Source organism: Odocoileus virginianus, chromosome 19, assembly GCF_023699985.2.
Source record: "Odocoileus virginianus isolate 20LAN1187 ecotype Illinois chromosome 19, Ovbor_1.2, whole genome shotgun sequence".
NCBI lineage: Eukaryota > Metazoa > Chordata > Mammalia > Artiodactyla > Cervidae > Odocoileus > Odocoileus virginianus.
Genome location: NC_069692.1, coordinates 22,674,687 through 22,696,618, shown reverse-complemented (window position 1 = coordinate 22,696,618; position 21,932 = coordinate 22,674,687). Strand labels below are relative to the sequence as shown.

The following is a 21,932-nucleotide window of genomic DNA, read 5'->3' as shown; positions in this document are numbered from 1 at the left end:
GACGAAAGTTGAAAAGTAGAACTCTTGGGCCTTGAAAAGACTGGTATTAAATATCAAGTCTTTGAAGGGGAGAAAAACCAGTTATTTTCCATTTTACAGAAGCCCAAACAAGACCTTTCTTGGGCTCAGGCTTGTCCTGCAGCCAGAGAGGAGTGTGTGTCTGCAGAAGGTGCTCTTGATTGGCAGATGGATTATGTCCAGGGATGGGTGATGCAGGGGGAGAGTCCTTGAAGAGGGGTGATTGGTTTCAGCCACACGGCTCCCATGTCAATTGTCCTCAATGTCATGTTGCTGTTTAGGGCCAGTCAAGTTCCAGCCATTCGGCAAGCTTTCCATGCCATCCACGATCCAGCGTCACCTCTTTTCCCCACACATGTCCTGTCTACTCGACTCTCCACATTTGCACTCCCTGCACTGTAAGAGCACAGTGCAAGCCCTCCTGCTCCGTGAATCCTCCCCATAGACTGACTTCCTTCTCCTCCCCTTAATGGACTCTACCCCACTGTGACTACTGGTGGTACTGGACAAGGAACACATTATTATGGCATTCTTTCATTTACTGAATGTCTCATGGATGTCTGGCTTATCTCTTGAGCAGGGTTCTAAGCTTCTTATGGAACAAGATCCTGCTCTACACCAAACTCAGATACATACAGTATAGAATATGAATTCAGAATATGTATTTTTAAACTGATGAAACATAAAAAATGGAATGACTTTCCTTTTGGTTTGGATGATTCCTGCTTTAAAAGGTTCAATGGCCAATGACTACATTAGGTAACCTTGAGAGGGGCTTTGCAGTTCTCTGAGATTGCATCAGTTATTCATTTCTGTTTTATGAGAGAGAAGCAATGTATGCCAGGGCTGACAAGACGGGCAGCGTGGCTTTCCTCTTTCCACTTGGAAGACTTTGAAAATGTTCCCGAAGTTCTCTAAGTCTTACTATTTTCATCTGTAGTATGTGGTCAATAAACCTACTTCTTAGGGTGCTTGTGAGGATTATAATGAGTGGAAAAGGCATATCATAATGCCAGGCATAAAGTAAGTCCTCAATAAATGGTCATTCTTATTATTATCCCAGCACCTAAATTCTTCCTTGCTATGGAGGTAGACATTCTGGAAGGAACAATGGGCTGAAGATCTTCCACTGGTCTCTCCAGACATCTACTAAAATACACAGCTTCTGTCAGGCTAACTTGTCCATCCAGCTACTGTTATGAGCTGAATTGTGTCCCTCCAAATTCTTGTTTCAATATATGTCTTAACCTCCTGTGTCCCAGACTATGACTGTATTTGGATATAGGGCTTTTAAAAGGTGATTAAAGTAAAAGAGGTCTCGTAGGTGGGTCCTGATGCAGTATGACTGGTGTCCTTATAAGAGGAGACTATAAAGAAAGACCAGAGGAAAGACCAGGGGAAGACAGAGGGAGAAGATGGTCCTCTACAAGACAAGGAAGACATTTCAGAATGAAACCAGCCCTGCTGAAACCTTGATCTTACACTATGAGCCTTCACAACTGAGGAAATAAAGGACAGTTTAAGCTTCCTGGCCTGTGGTACTCTGTGGCAGACCCGGCAAACCAATATAGAGCCCCCTTTAGGTTGTAGGAGTCACTGTTCCCTTGCCTTTTTAGGCCTCAGGGTGGTAGACTCTCCTGGCTTTTGCTTGTCCTGGGATAGTGCACTACTCATTCTCTATGGGTTCCCTAAGACTCACCTAGAACTTTGAAAATGATCCATTTATTAAATTACCCATTTAATTAATTCTTATCCATTAAGGGGATCTTGATGATCGATACAATAACTTAGCTATCCAGGATGAGGCTCTGGGATTTTACCATGGGCTTTAAGGACTTACCTGGTGGCTCAGATGGTAAAGAATCTGCCTGCATTGCAGGAGACCTGGGTTCGATCCCTGGGTTGGGAAGATCCCCCGGAGAAGGAAATGGCAACCCACTCCAGTATTCTTGCCTGAACAATTCCATTCCCAGTGGAGCCTGGTGGGTTGTAGTCTACAGGATCACAAAGAGTCTGACATGACTGAACAACTCACCCTTTCACTTTTCACTTCATAATGATGAGGATTAGAGTTTAGGGACAAATTTAAATTGGGCCTAAGCAGCCCCTAATTGTTAAGGTCACAAAAACCTGTCCTCTTCTCCGGGGGCAATCAGTATGCTTATGTGGAGAGGACTAAAAGTAAGATCTTTTCTACAATGTTGGCCTTATGTTCTGTAATTTGATTTTATATGAGTTGCCCCAGTGTTTCTTATCCTAGAAATGAGAAATTGAAATGTTGATCTCTATATATTCATATATCTATATAATAATGAAGTTGAGGTGTAGAGTACATATCTGTAAAAATTTTCATATACTTCCATTTGAAAGTAATTACAGACTAAAGAAATATTTGAATAAAACTCCTGTTAAAAATGCTAAATAATCCTTAAAATGGACATTTAGTTACTAAGTATTCTTTCTTTATTCTTCAACATTTGTATTTGTAGATATTTCCCTCAATTTTTCACTACTCTTTAAAATCCACTGTCACTAAATACCCAGAGGAGGCCTCGAGGAAGGAAGAGAAGTGATATCGTGTTTGAGGAAAGCCAGTCCTCCGAGTAGCCTCCTGTGGTATTCTATTTATCCTAAGGAAGACTTACATGGGTGTAAGCTGTGCTGTTCCAAGGCACTGCAGGGCACTTGAAGAGTGTGTGCTTCCTGAAATTTCTTGGCCTCAGATCACAGCGGACTGCAGGGCTGGGGTGTCCACCTTCCTGAGCTAGCCTAGACCAACTGAGAACCCGGCCCTGGGTTGCAGAACCTGGCTCCCTCTTCAGAATCGCTGGTGTTGCAGCAGCCAAGTGTGGCCTGCTTGCTGTGCGCAGCGGGGTGGGGGGCCCCAGGCTGCCGGGCCTCCACTGCAAACCCTGCAACCCAGTGCAAAATGAGAGTGCAAATGAGCAGGTGACGTGGTGAGCCTCCTGCACCACAAGAAGCCCAACCAAAACGGGCATGATTGGTGAGGAAGGGCAAAGGTGCCAAGTGCAGTGAGAGCCTGGCTTTCCTTTAGGCTGGGCACCAGCTGCATACAGGGGGGGCATTAATACCGTGCTAGCTGTTCAGAGGCACTTGCTGTTGCTTAGTTGCTTCAGTTGTGTCTGACTCTGTGTGACCCTATGGACTGAAGCCCACCAGGCTCCTCCGTCCATGGGATTCTCCAGGCAAGAATACTGGAGTGGGTTGCCATGCCCTCCTCCAGGGGATCTTCCCAACCCAGGGACTGAACCCTGGTCTCCTGCATTGCAGGCAGATTCTTTACTGTCTGAGCCCCTAGGGAAGTCCTCAGAGGCACTTGGGGTCACTCAAAAGGCATGCAGGAAAAACATGCTGGAGAGTTTGGATAGTTTGAATTCTAGAAAACAATTACCTAAATCCATAAGCATTTAGGTCATGAGCACATAAATCAAATAATAGAGTTTAAGCTATCAACAACTTTTTACATGTTTCTCTCTCTCTCTTTTTTTTTTTTTCTTTATACTCACTTTAATTGTTCAGTCTTCTCTTTGGATAAAATACTTACCGCAGTTTGGAAGCCGTTTACCAACAAAAAGTTCACAAATTTCACCACCTCCATGGCTGTATCCATAGAATAAGTGATAAAGACTTTCCCTAAAGAGAGATTTTTGTCAATTATTAGAAACTAGTCAAATCATTCCACTCTAAACAACACTTGCAAAGCATATGAAGTATCTTTCGGCCTTCTAGAACAATGAAGGAACTCCTCAGAATGAGGGGCAGTCTAAGGGCTTATGGCTGCAGCAGGGTGAATTACTGTCCTCAAGACATAGATCTGCAGGCCCAAAGAGGCAGGGGGTCCATCCCAGAATGTGCAGACTGCCCAGGGTGCATCAGAGAGAGTGCTGGCAGGCTGAGACAAGCAGAGGAGGTCTTTTGAAAAACCACATGATGCTTTAACAAAAAAAAAATCCATCATCCAGAACCTGCGGGGCCTTAAGATCAGGCCACCCCGGGTATATGAGACGCACTTGGCACTGCGCCCTGGAAGTTGAGCCCTGCTAAGAGGCCACCCAGCCGAGTCCTCTTTTGATCTCATGATGTGATGCTCTCTGCTGCCCTGAACTTGATGAGAGCAAGTGAGGGGAGGGAGAAAGTGGTTCTCCATCACCTCCTTCCCCTCACTACTTATTGGCTGGGGACTGTCCAGGAAGTTGGAGTAGACTAAAGGGCAGCTCAGAACTTCAGTAGCTTGAAGCAGAGACCCTGCCTCTGGGCAGTCCAGCATCACTGACTCCCTTACTCATCCGTGAGTCAGTCTAGAGCAGCAGATGGCATTGCGCCCACAAGCTTAATCCAGTCAGGATGAGAATCAGTGTTCTCTCAGGCTAACATCTTGGGTAAATTATCTGGCTAGCGTGTTAACGTAATAGATGAATAATTTCTCTCTGTTGGCATTTAGTCTGAAATCAACTGGCTACATCTCAGGAAGCTCTGGGGCAGAGGGTGGAGAAGACAGTGGGGGCAGGGTTGGAGAGAACCCACTTACTACGCTTGAAAGTGTTAGCCACAAAAAAAAAAAAAAAAGAAAGTGTTAGTCGCTCAGTCGTGTCCAACTCTTTGTGACCCCATGGACTGTGGCACACCAGGCCCCTGTACCCATGGAATTCTCCAGGTAAGAATACTGGAGTGAGTAGCCATTCCCTCCTCCAGGGGACCTAGGCTCTTGTTTTTGAAGCACATCTCTCAAAGGAGAGGATGTTCGATGTTATATTGACTCACTTAAGCAGCCAGGCATATTGATGGCACTCAATACATTTTCTTCTCAACATATAATATTCAACCAATTCCTCTGTAAGAATTTTAGGACTCCCTTTATAGGTTATGGTAAAATTAATATGCTCTATACACTGATATCCAGACTATATCCCCACATTATCCGTTCTCCAGAAATGCTCAAAATTTAAATGTCTAAGATTTCAAGATTAAAACAAAAATTTTTTAATAAAAAACAATTGTCATAGAAATCTTTCAGAGCCTTAAATGACTAAAGAATATTGATTCCCCAGTTGGAATTAACAAATGCAAAGGGCTTAATTTTAAGTTTAGTTCAAAGCAGTGCCTAGATTTGGAAAGGGCTTATTAGAATTACAGCAAGCACAACAGAATATAACAATTTCACAAGTGGTGACTGTTTTCTTAAGATTTCTGGAACTTACTGTCCCGACTGACCTTCATATGAGAACATTTTGGTGATATTTCAACATTTCTGGTTCTGGCTGCAAAATGTGGAAAAAGCATCATCACCTGACACTTAGTCGAATGTTTCTTTAAATAAAAGGCTTAGTTTGCATTTGGTTGTACAGCAGTATGGAGAATGTGAGACTGGTTTTTCCAAACACGATTGCTCATTCCTACAGGAAATGACCTCGTTCTTGAAGGCTGCTGCTAATTTATGGTGAGACACTAGGTCCCTGGCCAATACCACATGGACATCCAATCAATTTATCCAGGGACAAATCCACTCAAGAGAATCATTTAGAAGAGGGAGAAAGCGTGGGGGTTATTTGTTGTTGGAGTACAGTTGTAGAAAATCTAGTGGTAAGCACTTTGGGAGTATTGCAGGTAGTATCAGAATCACTACAAACACTCACACAAAATCCTGGTTAGTTTTAAACAAAAAGCAAAAAAGGACATTTCATTTCACTGTGTAGTATGTGAGAAATATCCAAGATTATAGATGAAGACTCATCAAGTACTCTCAAAGTGTAAGACGTGACCAAGAAGAAGGAAAAAACAACATTGCGAACAACTTACGCAATTCTTCTGGCAAATTGCTTGTTTTCAGAGTTCCTCTGGCTGGAGGGTGACTCGGGGGTCTAGGGACAGCAGCTGGTGATGGAGCCTGGGGATCCTGTGGCCTCAACTCGGCAGGACACTCCAAGGACCCTTCAGGAGCTCCACCTCTATTAGGTGGCGGGTTATACAGCTGGTCCCTGGAAAGGAATACATTCACAGTAAATATTCATGTTGCATAAAGGCAAACCTAGAGGGACAGAAAGCCTTTAATGACTGTGGGTAATACCAGTGAGCTGTCTTTCTTCTGCCTCCATTTCTTTCCTGAGCCAGAAGGACAAAGGTTTGTTTTTTTTTTTTTCTGCAGAGTTTTTTGTCAATAAGCAGTTCAGCCAGCTGGCATTTGTAAAGGCCTGTGCTTGGGGTCAAAGAGGGAAGCGGGATTTGATTTCTGAATTTAAGGACTGTATAATGGGGAAGATAATTCTTATGTTCAGGTCAGACAAGACCACCAACAAAACGAAGTAATATAATGGGTGACATAGAAGGTTTGATGTTTAGGCATTCAGATAAAAAGACAGAACTTTAAGTTCGTAATAGATAACATTTGGGCTCCCCTGGTGGCTCAGTCGGTAAAGAATTTGCTTGCAATGCAAGAGGTACGGGTTCACTCTCTGGGTCCGGAAGATCCCCTGGAGAAGGGAATGGCTACCCACTCCAATAATCTTGCCTGGAGAATTCCATGGACAGAGGAGCCTGGTGGGCTACAGTCCATGGGGTCGCAAAGAGTCACAACTAACACAAAAACAGCAGATAACATTTACTTATGTATTAAAAGATAGAAAAGACCATGTAGGTTTAAAAGTATCTATGTTGTGGGGTCTCTTTGCTGGCCCAGTGATTAAGACTCCTTGCTTCACTCTAGGGGGTGCAGATTTGATCCCTGGTCCAGGAGCCAAATTTCCGCATGCTGCATGGCACAGCCAAAAAAAAAAAAGTATCTATGCTGCTAATATTTCACAAATGAAAATCCAATTTTGAAGACCTACTAAAGACATTTCTACCATATTATCATATGGCGTCTTTATTATTATTTTGGTCACCAGTATTCCTATGAACAGTCTGCCGAGAAGAAGTCAGATGCAATTGTGTGAGATTTGGAAAGTAGAAGGACATGCAGGCCATGCTTCTGCCACTTGTGTGGTTTCTGTTGGTAAGTGCTGTCACAGGGTGCTGAGGAGGCCTCCCAGTGTTCCATTACAGCTTCACAGAGTCAAGGGAAGGCACGGGCATCAGTATTTTGCCAGCGCAGACCTTGTAGGCAGGGAATGTTTCCAATAGCTGCAGTGGCAGCGTCCTAATTCTGGATGGTGCTGGCAGCATGGCCTAGAATGGAGAGCTCTGTGGTGGCTTTCTGGACCTCTGCCTCTCTGACCAGGCCAGAGGAAGCAACACCTCTGGTCCCCTGTTCTGTGATGTTGCCCTGGGACCATTCCTGGAAGCCCAACCTAAAACCTCCAAACTCCAATGTCATAAGCACCCAATTCCTTATATTAAATCCCTTCTGTTTACAACAGCTAGAGTTGTTTCTGTTTTCTGTAACTGAATTCTAAGTGCTAGGGGGGACCAAAACTTTGTCTATAATATTTTATTTCTTCAAAAAAAAAATGAAGTAAATGTGGCATTGTTAACATTTAAAAAAATCTAGGTAGCAGGAACAGGAAAGTTACTTGTTATGTGTTTGCAATTGTTTTATATTATAAATTTTTAAAAAGTTTTGAATGTAATATCTATGTGTATATGCCTAGTTTTAGTGGGTTATTGCTTATGCTTTCATATTTTTACCCAAAAGAGTAATCAAAAAATCTGAAAGTCCTATGTAACAAGATTTAAAATTATACAAAATCTCAACTATGCTATTAATATAGTTCTTATTGTGGTGTTTGAGGAAGTTATTTTTATTTTATATTAATATAGAAAAAAATTTCTACACAATATGCTTTCATCTAATGGTGATCCAATTCCATATTCTTTTTGCATTAAGTGCCTTTGTACCCAAAGTTACTTAGTTGTTTACAAAAGATGATTGCTCATTTGACAAAGCTTCCCAGGTGGCGCTAGTGGTAAAGAACGCGCCTGCCAAAGCAGGAGACCTAAGAGACATGGATTGATTCCTAGGTTGGGAAGAGCATGGTACTATGCTCTTGCTTGGAGAAGGGCATGGTAACCCACTCCAGTATTCTTTCCTGGAGAATCCCATGGACAGAGAAGCCTGGAGGGCTTTAGTCACTAGGGTCACAAAGAGTCAGACACGACTGAAGCGACTTCATGCATACATGCTCATTTGACAAAGAAATCTTAAGGCCTTGATACTATCAAAAAAAAAAAACTTTAATATAAAAACAATATCATGGAGAGTAATGACAGAGTAATCTTTCTGTATCAAGGTTCCCCTTCCAAAGATCAGTAAGAAGGGAATTAATCTCATTACCTAAACTTACTTTTCATTATCTTAAAATGATAAATCCTCGAGACCATAGCAGGTATTAATTGATGTTACAAAAGCAATTGCTCTGTACTATTTACAATAAATAAATCCCAAATCATTTCAAAATAAAAGCTTATTTTAAAAATTACTATTGCCTCTCCTATTCAACACTACACATAGAGATGCTTAAATTTTGTTTTCTTGGAATTTTAGATTGCTTTCTACAAGAGTGCCGATCTGACTATAAAATCATTACTTATTTCCATTACTTAAATTCCATGCAATTTTGTTTGTAAAAAAAAAAAATAAGGCATCTGTCTGCAAAGGAAATCTGAGGGTTGTTGGCTTTTGAGTGAAGAGGAAAGGCACCTTATTTGCCATTGTAAATAGAGTAGGCTTTTTTTTCAATACACTTTTGAGCCGATTACCTATTTCTCCATTTCTGAAAAAAAATTGCTTCAATAAGAAGTTCATATCTCATTCCATTCTCAAAATGGAATATAGATTTACTCTGAGTGATAGATAAAAGTTGTGCTTGAGCAAGAGCAAATGTTTAATCTACTCTCTTTCCAATTTTGTCATAAATTAGGAAGCTCCATTTACATGAGGTTTCCCTGTATATTTTAGATCTATAAATGAAGAGGAAAAAAACAAAACAAAAACAAAAACTTGAAAAGTCAAAAAAGAACAATGAAAAGAAATGTGATTAAAAGATTAGACAATAAAAGTCAAGAAAAGCCAAAATGATTTTACTGGAAGAAGTATTGGAAAGACCTAATAATGGTGTTAAACATGAGTGAATGCTTTTATTACAAAATAAAAGTTGTTTTAAATTTCTATTGAGAACCAATTGAATTTAAAATTTCAAAGTAAGAAATGGACTTAAACAGGTGTAGAGATTAGGGATATTAAAAAGAACTGTAGCCTTGGAAGTCAGTCATAGTGAAAATGAAAACCTATTTCTTGATCCAAAAGGCCAAGAGATCTGGAAGTAAAAGCAGGTGTGACTTAGCATCTTAAGAGCCTTTCCTTCAAGGGCATTTTGACGAGTCATCAATGGCTTCATGTGTCTGGTGAACAGATCCTTATCACACAGCTTCCGTTTCCTCTTGACCTGAAAAGTCTATGTGGGGTGTTCAACTGTTTGACTTGGTCACCAGCCTGTGTGGCAAAGGAATAGGTTTCTGATACATATTGATTGCACTGGCGTCATTCTTTTTCATATTAAAACTGTCTGAAATTTGGCCCCATCAGTTGTACTTACTGATACCTGGGGAGACCTGTGGGAGAGTAGTTTCTCTGTGGAGCCCTCTCTTCTTGGTCCCAGGGGCTGGGAAAACTCAGGATGACCTTCTGCACGGGGTGCAGGCCTCTCACATGGGCTCCAGGTGGGGCCTGCCCAGGTAGAGCTGGCTGGATCACTTGCTGGTAGGCTGCTCGAGGGTAGTCATGGCCATCTGTAGGTGAAGACAGCAAAGAAAACAGGGAAGACTGACTGTGGCTCCTTTGCATGAAAGGAGAGGTAAGCTCAGTGCAAATTTTTGTTTTTATACCAACTGAGGGTTCCATATATCATTTACCACCTCCGAGATGTTTGCCACATTTCTGTACTATTATTTACTTGATAGTTTTCATTAAGCTGAGTCATTGTCTTTATTGTTTTCCTAAACAAGAACATCTGTGAAATCATGAGTTTAATGTTTTAAATTGGAAACACAGAGCTCCACATAGGCCCCTGTTTAAATAAGATGCTTAAAATTATCCAAACTGAGCTGATTCCAGCCCCACAGCTGATAAAGACCAGGATTTGGAGGGCATCTTTAAGAATGGGGAGGTAGGACCACAGAGAACCCTTTGGTCTAGGATGAGCTATATCACCAGGTTTTGCTGTTATAGCTTTCCTGGGTCAGGTCACATACATTTCAAGGGGTCCAGATCACCACTATTCCTACCATAATTCCCCAAATTTTAAAACCCAAGGCTAGGAGAAATTATCCTTATGATAGCTACAGAATCACTACTTGCTCATTTCCTTCCCTGGACACCCCCCGCCCAGCCCCCCCCCACACACACCAGTTCCTCTTTGCTGCTGTTCAGTTGTTAAGTTGTGTCTGACTCTTTGTGACCTCATGGACTGTAGCATGCCAGGCTTCTCTGTCCTCTACTATCTCCCAGAGTTTGTTCAGATTCATGCCCATTGAGTTGGTGGTGTTATCTAACCATCTCATTCTCTGCTGCCCCCTTCTCCTTTCTCCTTCAATCTTTCCCAGCATCAGAGCCTTATCCAATGAGTCGGCTCTTCGCATCAGGTGGCCAAAGTATTGGAACTTCAACTTCATTATCAGTGCTTCCAATGAATATTCAGGATTGATTTCCTTTAGGATTGACTGGTTTGATCTTCTTGCTGGCCAGTTCAGTTCAGTTCAGTTGCTCAGTCATGTCCGACTCTTTTGATCCCATGAACTGCAGCATGCCAGGCCTCCCTGCCAATCACCAACTCCCAAAGTTTACCCAAACTCATGTCCATTGAGTTGGTGATGCCATCTAACCATCTCATCCTCTGTCGTCCCCTTCTCCTCCTGCCTTCTATCTTTCCCAACATCAGGGACTTTTCAAATGAATCAGCTCTTCGCATCAGGTGGCCAAAGTATTGGAGTTTCAGCTTCAACAACATTCCTGTCAATGAATACCCAGGACTGATTTTCCTTAGGATGGACTGGTTTGATCTCCTTGTAGTCCAAGGGACTCTCAAGAGTCTTCTCCAACACCACAGTTCAAAAGCATCAATTCTTCTGTGCTCAGCTTTCTTTATAGTCCAACTCTCACATCCATACATGACTACTGGAAAAACCATAGCCTTGACTAGACAGACCTTTCTTGGCAAAGTAATGTCTCTGCTTTTTAACATGCTATCTAGGTTGGTCATAACTTTCCTTCCAAGGAGTAAAGCACCTTTTAATTTCATGGCTGCAATCACCATCTGCAGTGATTTTGGAGCCCCCCAAAATAAAGTCAGCCACTGTTTCCCCACCTATTTCCCATGAAGTGATGGGACTGGATGCCATGATCTTAGCTTTCTGAAGGTTGAGCTTTAAGCCAACTTTTTCACTCTCCTCTTTCACTTTCATCAAGAGGTTCTTTATTTCTTCACTTTCTGCCATAAGGGTGGTGTCATCTGCATATCTGAGGTTTTTTATATTCTTCCCAGCAATCTTGATTCCAGCTTGTGCTTCACCCAGCCCAGCATTTCTCATGATGTACTCTGCATATAAGGGACCCTCAAGAGTCTCCTCCTGCACCACAGATTGAAAGCATCAATTTTTCGGCAGTCAGCCTTCTTTGTGGTCCAACTCTCACATTGGTATAGGACTTCTGGAAAAACCATAGCTTTGACTAGATGGACCTTGGTTAGCAAAGTGATGTCTCTGCTTTTTAATGTGCTGTCTATGTTTGTCATAACTTTCCTTCCAAGGAGCAGTGTCTTTTAAATTCATGACTATAGTGACCAACTGCAATGATTTTGGAGCCCAAGGGAAAAAAAATATGTCACTGCTTCCACTTTTTCCCCTTCTATTTGCCACAAAGTTATGGGGATGGATGCCATGATCCTTGTTTTTTGAATGTTGAGTTTCAAGTCAGCTTTTTCAGTCCCTCTTAGGAAGAAGTAAATGAATGAAAACTTGGCTCATATCCCTGGGAAGTAGCCACGCAGTTGGCAACACCTCACAACCGTCTCAGCCCTCTCTTGCTAAAGGCCATGTGCACTTGGGGCCAGGAGGTTCGAAGAGGGCAGGTCTTAGAGCAAAGCCAGTCCTCACATTAACTTATATGAATTTCTTACCTGGGAGAAAGTTAGCCCCAGCCAGGCCCAGGAGTTAGAGAGTCCCAAAGGATTAAAGGCAACCAGCCTGACCCGGTGAGAGAAGAGAAGTGAGGGCCAGAGGAGGGATGCAAGGAACCCAGGAAGGGTGGGAGAGGAAGGTTCTGAGGGAACTGTCTAGATCCAACGGGGCTCGAGTGTGCGAAGTCTGAGAGGCTGGGATGCACGTTGGGGTGGGCTCAGCCTGTAGAAGGACTGGAGAGAGGCACGTAAAACCCCGCAAAAAGAGCCATGTGGATCGCCCCCAGAGCATGTCCCGGTGATCCAAGCATTGCCACCTCTGCCCAAGTAAGAACTTGGATGATCAAGCAGGCATAGCTAGTTAGGGCAAGAAGGAACCGTGATCTTCAAAAGCTCTTTACTGGTCTTTATTCTTCTTCTGATTATAAAAGTAGTAACCAATTTGCCTGTTGTGTAGGTAGAATACTTGCAGGGAAGTAGGGTGAAACAAAACTTGCAAGTGAGCAAGAAATAACAGAAAAAGCAAGTCGGTAGCACCAGGATGTGGAGGGTGAGAATGTGGTTAAGATTTTTATTCTTGGTTTGCTAAGTAGTCAAGAACCGTCTAGAGGAATATGGCCTCAAGTACAGAAGACTGATAATGTGTATGTTCATTAGTGTGGCCACTAGCAGGTCCCCACTATGTGCGCTCAGGAAACTTGACTGGGTGACCCTGCAAACGTGCCCCAGCCAGTCTTTCAAGCTTGGTCAGATTCCCTGGATTCGGTCTATTGTCTGCTTTGACCCATGACACCAGGTCATGCTTCCTCTGGCAAAACTGACCACATCTCTCTGAACACGGCTTGTCTTGTGACCCTGACTGTGACCCTTGCCCTGCTGTTGGTTAGGCCTGGTCATGATATCTGGGGCTTAAGGAAGGGGAAGGGGCTAAAAGGATCTGCCTGGGCCTACCCCTGGCTGACAAAGACCAGGGCTTGGATGGCATCTCTAAAAATGGGGAGACAGGACCCCAGAGACCCCCTATGATCTAGAACAAGATAAAACAAGGTTTTGTTCTTATGGCCATCCTGGGCCAGGTCAGACAAGTTCCAAGGGGTCCAGCTCACCAGCTGGAGTTTCGGGACTATAGGACTGGTCTCTCCTGCTGCTCTTTTCCTCAGTTGTTGTTGTTCAGTCTCTAAGTCTTGTCTGACTCTTTGAGACCCCGTGGACTATAGCCCTCCAGGCTCCTCTGTCCACAGAACTCCCCAGACAAGAATACTGCAGTGGGTTGCTGCCATTCTCTTCTCCAGGGGATCTTCCTGACCCAGGGATTGAACCCATGTCTCCTGCATTGGCAGGCAGATTCTTTACCACTGAGCCACCACGAAGGGCCCTTCCCCAGTTAGAACAGGGCAAAAAGTGCCATTGCCATCAGGTCATTAGGCAAGGGCTAGCCATGTTTTTAGGTGAGTCTTGTATGGATAGACCCTTTACAAAGCTAGCAATAGATAGAGCCCTCCAGAGATTTCCTATTGCATTTAAAATCCACCTTGCATGAATGGGGTCCCTGTTGTTCTTGATTTTATCTCCTACTACACTCTCAAAAGTTCAGCAAGCCCCAGCTACCCTGGCTGTCTTTGTTCATCTTGAACGCCAAGCTAGTCCCCACCTCTGGGAGCCTGAGTCTGCCATCCCCTCTGCTCAGAATGTTTTGTCCTGTAGCTTTACAGATCAACTTCTTGACATTCAGGGCTCAGCTCAGATATCATCTGTTCACCAGTTACTTATCCCATCTCACCACTGTACTTTCTTCCGAGCACTTTTCATGTTTGTGTAAGTAAGCATGACTCCTACTTGTCAACTTCTTGCCTGCCTTGCCTACTTCCTACTTGACTCTAAGCTTTGTAAAAGCATGCACTGTGTCTGTTTGCCACCACATCTCAAAGCACAGTGCCAATACCTGGGGGATGTTTAATCTATGAATGAAGACTGAAGAGTTACAAAGTCAACTTCATATATACACACAAGCAAAGCCATGTAGGATGGCATAATCTGCCTGCTAGGTCTTGGGTCTTCTAGGCAATCTATTTCTCATCTGCTATCCATCTGGGGTATTTTTCAGTGTCTCCTTTGGAGGCAGGAAGAAGAAAGAAAAGGTAAGAGAGGAGCAACTTTGCTAGTGGCCTTGAAAGTTTTTAATGCTTGGAGCCATTCTTGCTTCCCATATCTATTAATAAATGGCTAATAAGGTTTTATTTGCTTTAAAAGGACTACCAAGCTCTAATCATAGGGTTTGTTTCTTTTCCAGAAAGTGTATGTTAGTGCTGTTAATCAAAAGCCTTTGAAGCAAGGTCATATGATTTCGAACAGATTATTTCTCGCACAACATGTTTTTGTCTCATAGCAACAAATCATATCATTAAAATCACCAAGGCATGAGGACTAAGTGTTTGATTAGCTGTAACTCTTGTTTCTGAAATGGCCACCTGTGATAAAAACTTAAATGGCCACCTGTGATAAAATGGTTTATGTAAGCAGATGAAAATCATCCACCTCAATTTTAAAATTAGGGTACTGACAAAATAGTTCTCTGTGCTATCTTTTGATTGTTTAAAACAAAATTGACTATCAGAGGGTCAATCAAAAATAAGATTTCCTTTTTAAGTGGAACTTGACTGGTTCCACTGGAACTTGGCTGGTTGTATGAAGAAGTTGCGAAATAAAATCTACATTTTCAGGTAAATGAACGTTTTTTCATTGCTTAAGTTTTGATAGTTTCCTTCTACTATTTTTACCAAGGCTTGCTAGTTTAGTTGGGTATGGTATATATAATAATGGCTAGTATTTACTGAGTACTTGTTACATGCCAAGTACTGTTCTAAGTTCCTTATTCAGGGGAACTGAACTATAGAGTTCAATTTTTTGCTTTCCTGAAGATGAAGTTAAACTGAGTAAAAAATCCAAATTCCATATCACAGTCCTTGCCTCCTTCATTTTCTAGCATATCATTCTCTCACTGCTCACTCTGTTCTATCTCCACTCACTTGTTTTCAGTACATTAACAATACTAAAGTCCTTGCTTCCTGGACCTTCTCATCCTTCAGCTCAAATGTGTCCTCCTCAAAGAGGCCTCCTCTCACCAAGCTGTTAATGCTTGCTCTAACACCTGGCTATTTTGTTTATAACACGTACTCTTTGTTATTTTGTTTGCTGATTTCTACTTATCAGTAGACTTATCTCCAGTAGACTAAGAACTCCACAAAGACAGGATGTTGCATTCACTACTGTACACCCAGTGCCTAGCATAGAACTGGGCAAATATTTGCCTAAGTTGATGAACAAATGAGCAGGTTTGTTTCTAAATCCCAGTGATCTCCTTTCTTTCCTCTGCCCTCCCATAAGACAAGTAAAGAGATGGCCTTTCAAAGGCTTGAGATCACAAAGCCTCTGCTCATAATTAGGGAATCACTTCTTTTTCTAGGAAGTAGGGAACAGATTTCTTTTTATTCATTCAACAAATATTACTGAACTTCTATAGCTAGGCATGCAATGACTAGAGATAAATAGGCTATAGTTCTCCTGAGCTGCTCAAAATAAATCAGGAGAGAAAGGGAAAATCTGTTTGTCTGTGGATGTCTGTTTTGAAACATAAACCCACACTCGTTAGTGTATGAGTAGGAGATATGCAAGCCAGCAGCCACCTACACGGTAGACTTAAGAACAGCTCCCCAAGATATCTCCCCCAGAGACTTGTGCTCTATGCCTAAAATTCCATCAAGAGATTGTATTCTGTAGAAGATGGAGACTAGAAGGTGGTGGGGGATGTGATAGACAAGTGATTTATTAGCATAGTAACTCCTAGATTCTGATGCAGCGTTCATCATAGAACAAAAATACAAATCTTGCACAATCATGCGTGGGTGCCCAGAACTGTATGTTGCTCGTCAATCTTATGATCCTCTTGGCGTGGGTTACCCATGGTCTTCGTGTTACTGGGCTTTGACCACTTGGAATTTGTAAACCAAATCCTAAACAAGGTTTTCCACTTATCAGTCAAAACATTCAACATTTTTCTTCCTTATTAAGAATGATATTAGAAGAATTTATGAGGGAGAAAGTAAAATGTGGTTTTCAAGTTGTCAAAAAAAAAAAAATGATGATATAATACAATCAGTTTAGCCAGGAAGACAAGGTGGCCAACATAAACTGTTACAGGAACTCCCCCAGCTGTAAACAGCTGTAGTTCCTGAAAGGGACTGCCTTTCTTTATCATCTCTTCCATCTGCTTTGTTCTTGCCTTACTTTTAACTGTACATGCATTTTAGCACACAAATAATCATGTTTGGGAGTCTATGTGAGCAATAGTGGGCATGTGTCCACGGGTTTATTTTATTCAGTCTCTTTGGTATAGAAAGCAAAAATTTTACAGTAAGAAAAGAGCACTTTAGATTTAATACATTCTTTTTTTTTTTTTCCCAATTTATTTGCGTCAAGGGTTTCATTTGATTGCAGAGCCGTGACCTCCATTCTGGTGACCTTCAGAGGAAGGATTTTGAGGCAGGAAGAGGCTGACTTCTCTGGGGGATGATGGGGAAGGAAAGAAATAGACTTTTCCACTTTTTGTTTTCACCTGCTTTGATAACTTTTTTTTACATGAAAGGAGTGACTAGTAACCATTCGCGCTTTAACTTGCAGGGGCTAAGCTGTGCCATTTGCATGATGAGCATTTATTTATATTTTCACTAACAGATGAGGAAGTAATGCTCTTCTAAAGCCACGTAGAATCACGTAGCCATGGTTTCCAACTGCAAGAGCATCGCTTAGGTGAACAGCTCTTTTGAAGCGGTTTTGTTGATAATTAAGTGCAGTGATAGCCCTGACATGAAACTAAGCATTTGTACACATGCTTTGAATGCTTAAAATCTGTGCCAGCGAGAGGGATCTAGAAGTAGAGGGGTACTTTACAGGGCTGGGCTGCAGGATCTGTTTAAATAATAGCAATAATAACTAAGAGCTGCTAGTTATTGAGAGCTTACTACAAGCCAGCCACTTTCCTAGTGTCTTTAATACATTATCTCATTTAATCCTCATAGCAACCTTCTTGGGAGCCATTGCTATAGGATGCTTCAGAAATATTCTGGGTTTGCAGTGCTCTGAGGACAAAACATAAGCACTGGTTTTCCCAGACAAAACCAGCCCAACCCTGACCCTCTTCCCTGTAATTAGAGGCCCCTGGAGGCCAGGGCCAAGGCACATGCGGGGTGATTTAGGGTGAGCCCACATGTTCTCATTTCCTTTTACTTTTTTCTTTTTAACTTTTATTTATTTTTTACATTATAAAAGTAATGCCTGTTTGCTATAACAAATTTAACAAAAGTATAGAGAGTTAGAAGAAAAATCTCCCTGTCTCTCCTAATTCCTTATTCCCCTCCCCCTCACGATCACTGTTAATGGTTGTGGCCATCTTCCAGTCTTTTTAATGTTTTTAAACATATATAGTTTAAAAAATAGCATGTATGGGATCCTCATAGCATGCTTCTCCTTTAATCTTTTTTATGTCAGAGTGTAGTAACAGGGGCCTAATAGTCTATTGTATAAACAAATCACAACTTATTTACAATAATTTATATCCTTTATAACATAATTTGATAATTATTTATAATTATTGGCAATAATTTTCCCCTTATTGATAGGCATTTTAGATTTTTTATTCTTACTCTAATGCAACAATGCTTTAATAAAAGTCCTTATTCATGTATTTTTACATGCTAATTGAATGTGTCTATAGAATAGATTCTCACAAGCGAGATGCTGGACCAAATAGGACACGTTTAAAATTTTGATAGTGAAATTGCCTTCTGGAAGACTATACCAACTTATATTCCTATCAAGAATAGATGGGGGCTTCCTGGTGGCTCAGTAAAGAATCTGCCTGCTAATGCAGGAGACACGGGTCCGATCCCAGATCTGGGAAGATCCCACATGCCGCAGAGCAAGGAAGCCTATGTGCCACGACTATTGAGTCTGTACTCTAGTGTCTGGGAGCTGCAACTCCTGAAGCCTGAGTGCCCTAGAACCTGTGCTCCACAGCAAGAGAAGCCACTGCAATGAGAAGCCCGTGCAAGGCAACTATAGATTAGCCCCTGCTTACTGCAACTAAAGAAAAGCCCTAGCATAGCAACTTAGACTCAGCACAGCCAAAAATAGATAAAATCACAAAATATAAAAAAAAAAAACAAGAGTAGATGGGAATGTTCATTTTCCCATAACCCCACTAACACTAGATATTGTCCCAGGCTTTTAATTTTTGTGTGTCTGATTAGGAAAAATATATATTTAAAATTTTTGCATTTCTTAAATCAGTAATGTGAAGCTTGGTTTCATACACTTATTGGCTGTTTATACACCTTCCGTGAATTAGTCCCTTCTCCTGTCCCAGTTTTCTCCTCTCTGCCTTTCAGCACTTGTCTTCACTCCCAGGATCCTAGGGCCCCCTCCTTCCTCCCCAAGTCAATAGAAGGAAATAATGTAGAGCACAAGCGGAGGCAATCTGAATAAAGAAAGCAGGTGTTAAAGACTAAGAGTGTTCCCAGTGGGAGCGTTTGCTTTTTAACAGAGCCTGCCCAGGGAGGGCAAAGCTTACCTCCAAGGACTAGATTGCTAGTGATGACATTTCAGGGTTCAACAGGAAAAATATCTTCAAGTGGGAAGATCTTCCTGGGACCCCCAAATGATAATTGTCCACGCTTTCTCTGTCTATTACAATGAGGCTTCCTCTTGTTAGTGGTTTAAGGCTTGGGATTTAGTATCACAAAGCCCTTGATGAAGTATTAGTACTTCCACACATTAATCTAAGGAATTAACCAGACATGCAGATAAGAACGTAGGTACGTGACGTATCGTATCATTGCTTATTGGATCAGAAACGGGAAACTAAAATATCCAACAACAGAAAACAGCTTAAAAAACAACTTGATAGATCCATCTGACGAAATACTATGCAACATTTTGAAACAATGCTAGAAAATTATACTGAAGTTATTTTAATATCATATTAAATATATACATGCAAAAAAAACAGTACATATGTCAAACCCCAATAAGGAATTATATTTGGGTGATAGAAACATGAATTAGACTTTTGGGCATATTTGAGTTTTGAAAGTGAACAAATATTATTATTATGATCAGAAAAATTATCTTTAAATGCAGAGTAGAATCTTAAAAAAAAAAAAAAAGTATTGTAGGATTCCTTTTTAACCTAAAAATCATTGAGAAAGAAATGTAAATCCTGACTCTGCCAAGGTTCAGTGATTTATGCTTAAGGAACTTCACCAGCACGCTCACCCTGCTCCTGGACACTCAGAGTGGTATCCAGTCAGTTGACCACCCAACATCCAACACCAATACCAGAGTCCCAGTTGTAGATCTCAGGGGCTCTTTCTCCCAAAGCCCTGCTGCTGCCTCATCTCTTAGCCTCACTCTTAACTCACATTCATTCTTCCCTGTTTTCTTTCAGGCATCATCTAAGTTAAATTCCTTTACCTCACATTTTCTTTTTTTAAACTATGAATGACCCGGTTGCTGAATTTGCTTTCGGAAGCTTTATATTAAATGTACACATGCAAATAAATAAATTATGATTGATTACAGGATTTGTGATTATTTCCATAATTTATTTTAAAGCTAGGCATCTGATTTGGTCAGACTCTTCAAACTGCTTTTGATATGGTGTTTATTTGCTAAGAAAAATATTGCATCTCCCAGCCTCCCAGCCAGTGTTTCATCTGTAAAGCCCTATTGTTATTTTCCAGCAGCCTCATGGAGACTTGACATCAAGAACTATAACAGACCTTTTACCTCAGTCTAAGAGTTTATCACTTTCAGAGATGCTTACTGTACTGATGCATTTTATTCATTCATTGAACATAATTTGTTGAGAGTCTCGTATATATTGGTCACTGTGCTAAATGCTGGGGAATTATGGGTTGAAAATACATAATTTGCTGATGTGCAAAAGCTTACAGTCTGACAAGAGAAGTAAAAAAGGCCCAAAGTAGATGCCATACTGGCATTAGGTGTGCCAATAGGGACCTTCAGGTAATGCCATGAATTTGAAGCCTCAATGACATTCTGGGCACCTTCTGATTTTTTTGACTGAAGGCCTCTTTCTCTGAGAAATCTAAGGTGGAGAACAAGTATGTAAAGAATGCCCAAGAATTTGGACAACAAAATTTTCTAGAAGTCATTTGGGATGGCTCCCTGCCATCTGTAGGTAAGTTTCACTTCAGCTATCCTAGAGAGCAGTCTGTTTTCTTCTTAACATTTCCTAGAGAGGCAGGTTCCAATTGGGACAGGCTCTGGGCCAAGATAAAGCTTTCTTCTAAAGCCCCTTGCAAATCCAAACACACATGGAGAGCGCCACAGGAAGCAGAATGCCCTCCCTGCCTTCTGACCTGCCCATGCTGGTCTAGCGATGTGAGACACTGGCGCGAGATTCCCGTTTACTGTTACCCGGGCCATGGCATCCAGAGGAGAGCGACTCACTTACATGGCACTTGGTGGTCGGGGTCTCCAGGACAATAGTAGTGATAATTCCACTGAGCTTGCACAGAGGGCTCGGGGGGCAGCATCTGTGCCCACGCTGGGTATCTCTGAGGTTCGCACTGATGGAACTCCCTGGATCTGAGCGGTCTGGGGAGGTCCTGGAGGTAACACACGGAGGTGAGGGGTAGGGGTCTTTCCAGTTGCCTGATGCCCAGGACGTCCTGTGGCTGTGAATCATACCCCGTGTCTATTGTAGGTGGGTCTGGGGCTGCTCTGCTCCTATGCGGCCGGGGCACCATCTCCTGGCTACCACTCTGGGGGTCTGCTGAGGCATTAGGTACACTTTGGTCGGATTTGTCAGAGTCATGGCCAGTGTCCGGGGAAGTTGCTGAGAGCCAAGATCCCAGCCATTGATTACGCTTTTCTGTAAGGGAAAACTGATGCTCCTGGGGGAGGGCTCCAGCCACAGACTGAGTCTCGGGCTCCCCGGCTGCAGAGAAGCCTGAGGGGAAGTCTTTGCTGGGATCCAGGTGTCTCCTCCACAAGCTGTCTTCACTCTCTGCCAAGACTTTAGCGCGCAGGTGGGTGACCCTCGGGGACACAGGCTGCTGGAGATTTGATAGTTGCAGGGGTGGGTGAGCCTGAGGAAAGTCTCTGGAGGAAGACCGAGCAGTTGGGGGTGCAGACAAGTTGTTAGGTGCCGTGTTCCTTGCATCTGGAGCAGGCGGTTCTGACTCCTCTGCCAGGGAATATTCTGAGGGGGGTTTCAGCAACTGACTTGGATATGGTTCTGATTCATCCACCTCCACAGGAATGCTTCGGTTCATTCTAGTGTCTGGAACAAGAGAAAACATGCTACAACCTCAGGAGTCAGGTCAGTTCTTGGAGTCCCCACTTCATGACCTTAAGGGACCCCATTCAAGATGTGTTTCAAATTAACAGTAGTGTGACACCAACATGCTGGCGGAGCCCCCAGTCACGTAAAATCATTCACTTATCCTCCAGGGAAAGGCACTAAGACTTATTAGGATAATTTTTTCTGGAAGGCTATTCAAAGAATGTGACTGGACCATTGTGTGGTAGAAGTCATACACCAGCAAGGGGAAGACAGATGAAAACCAATGGCCAATTTCCGAGGAAAGAGAAATGATCAGAATGTGGATTGCTTCATGTGTGTTTGGAATCCATGATGAAAGAAATATCAGTAACAGATGTGGAATGACCTCCAAAATATACTGTTAAGTGATAAGAAAAAAAAAA

At 42.2% G+C, this 21,932-nt stretch overlaps 1 protein-coding gene across 4 annotated transcripts in view; it reads right to left on the bottom strand.

The window, feature by feature from the left end:
- The window catches only part of TRAF3IP2 (TRAF3 interacting protein 2), a 43,121-nt gene that overhangs the window by 8,442 nt on the left and 12,747 nt on the right, over positions 1–21,932 (bottom strand). For 2 of the 4 annotated variants that reach the window (XM_070449947.1, XM_070449945.1), the window contains 4 exons: positions 20,677–21,527; positions 9,567–9,759; positions 5,836–6,014; positions 3,584–3,672 (listed from right to left, as the gene is read on the bottom strand). In XM_070449947.1, the coding sequence (XP_070306048.1) occupies positions 3,584–3,672; positions 5,836–6,014; positions 9,567–9,759; positions 20,677–21,527 (1,312 nt within the window). Of the gene's footprint in view, positions 1–3,583; positions 3,673–5,835; positions 6,015–9,566; positions 9,760–20,676; positions 21,528–21,932 lie in introns of those variants that run through there. The other 2 variants (XM_020890390.2, XM_070449946.1) reach the window with 2 other exon arrangements.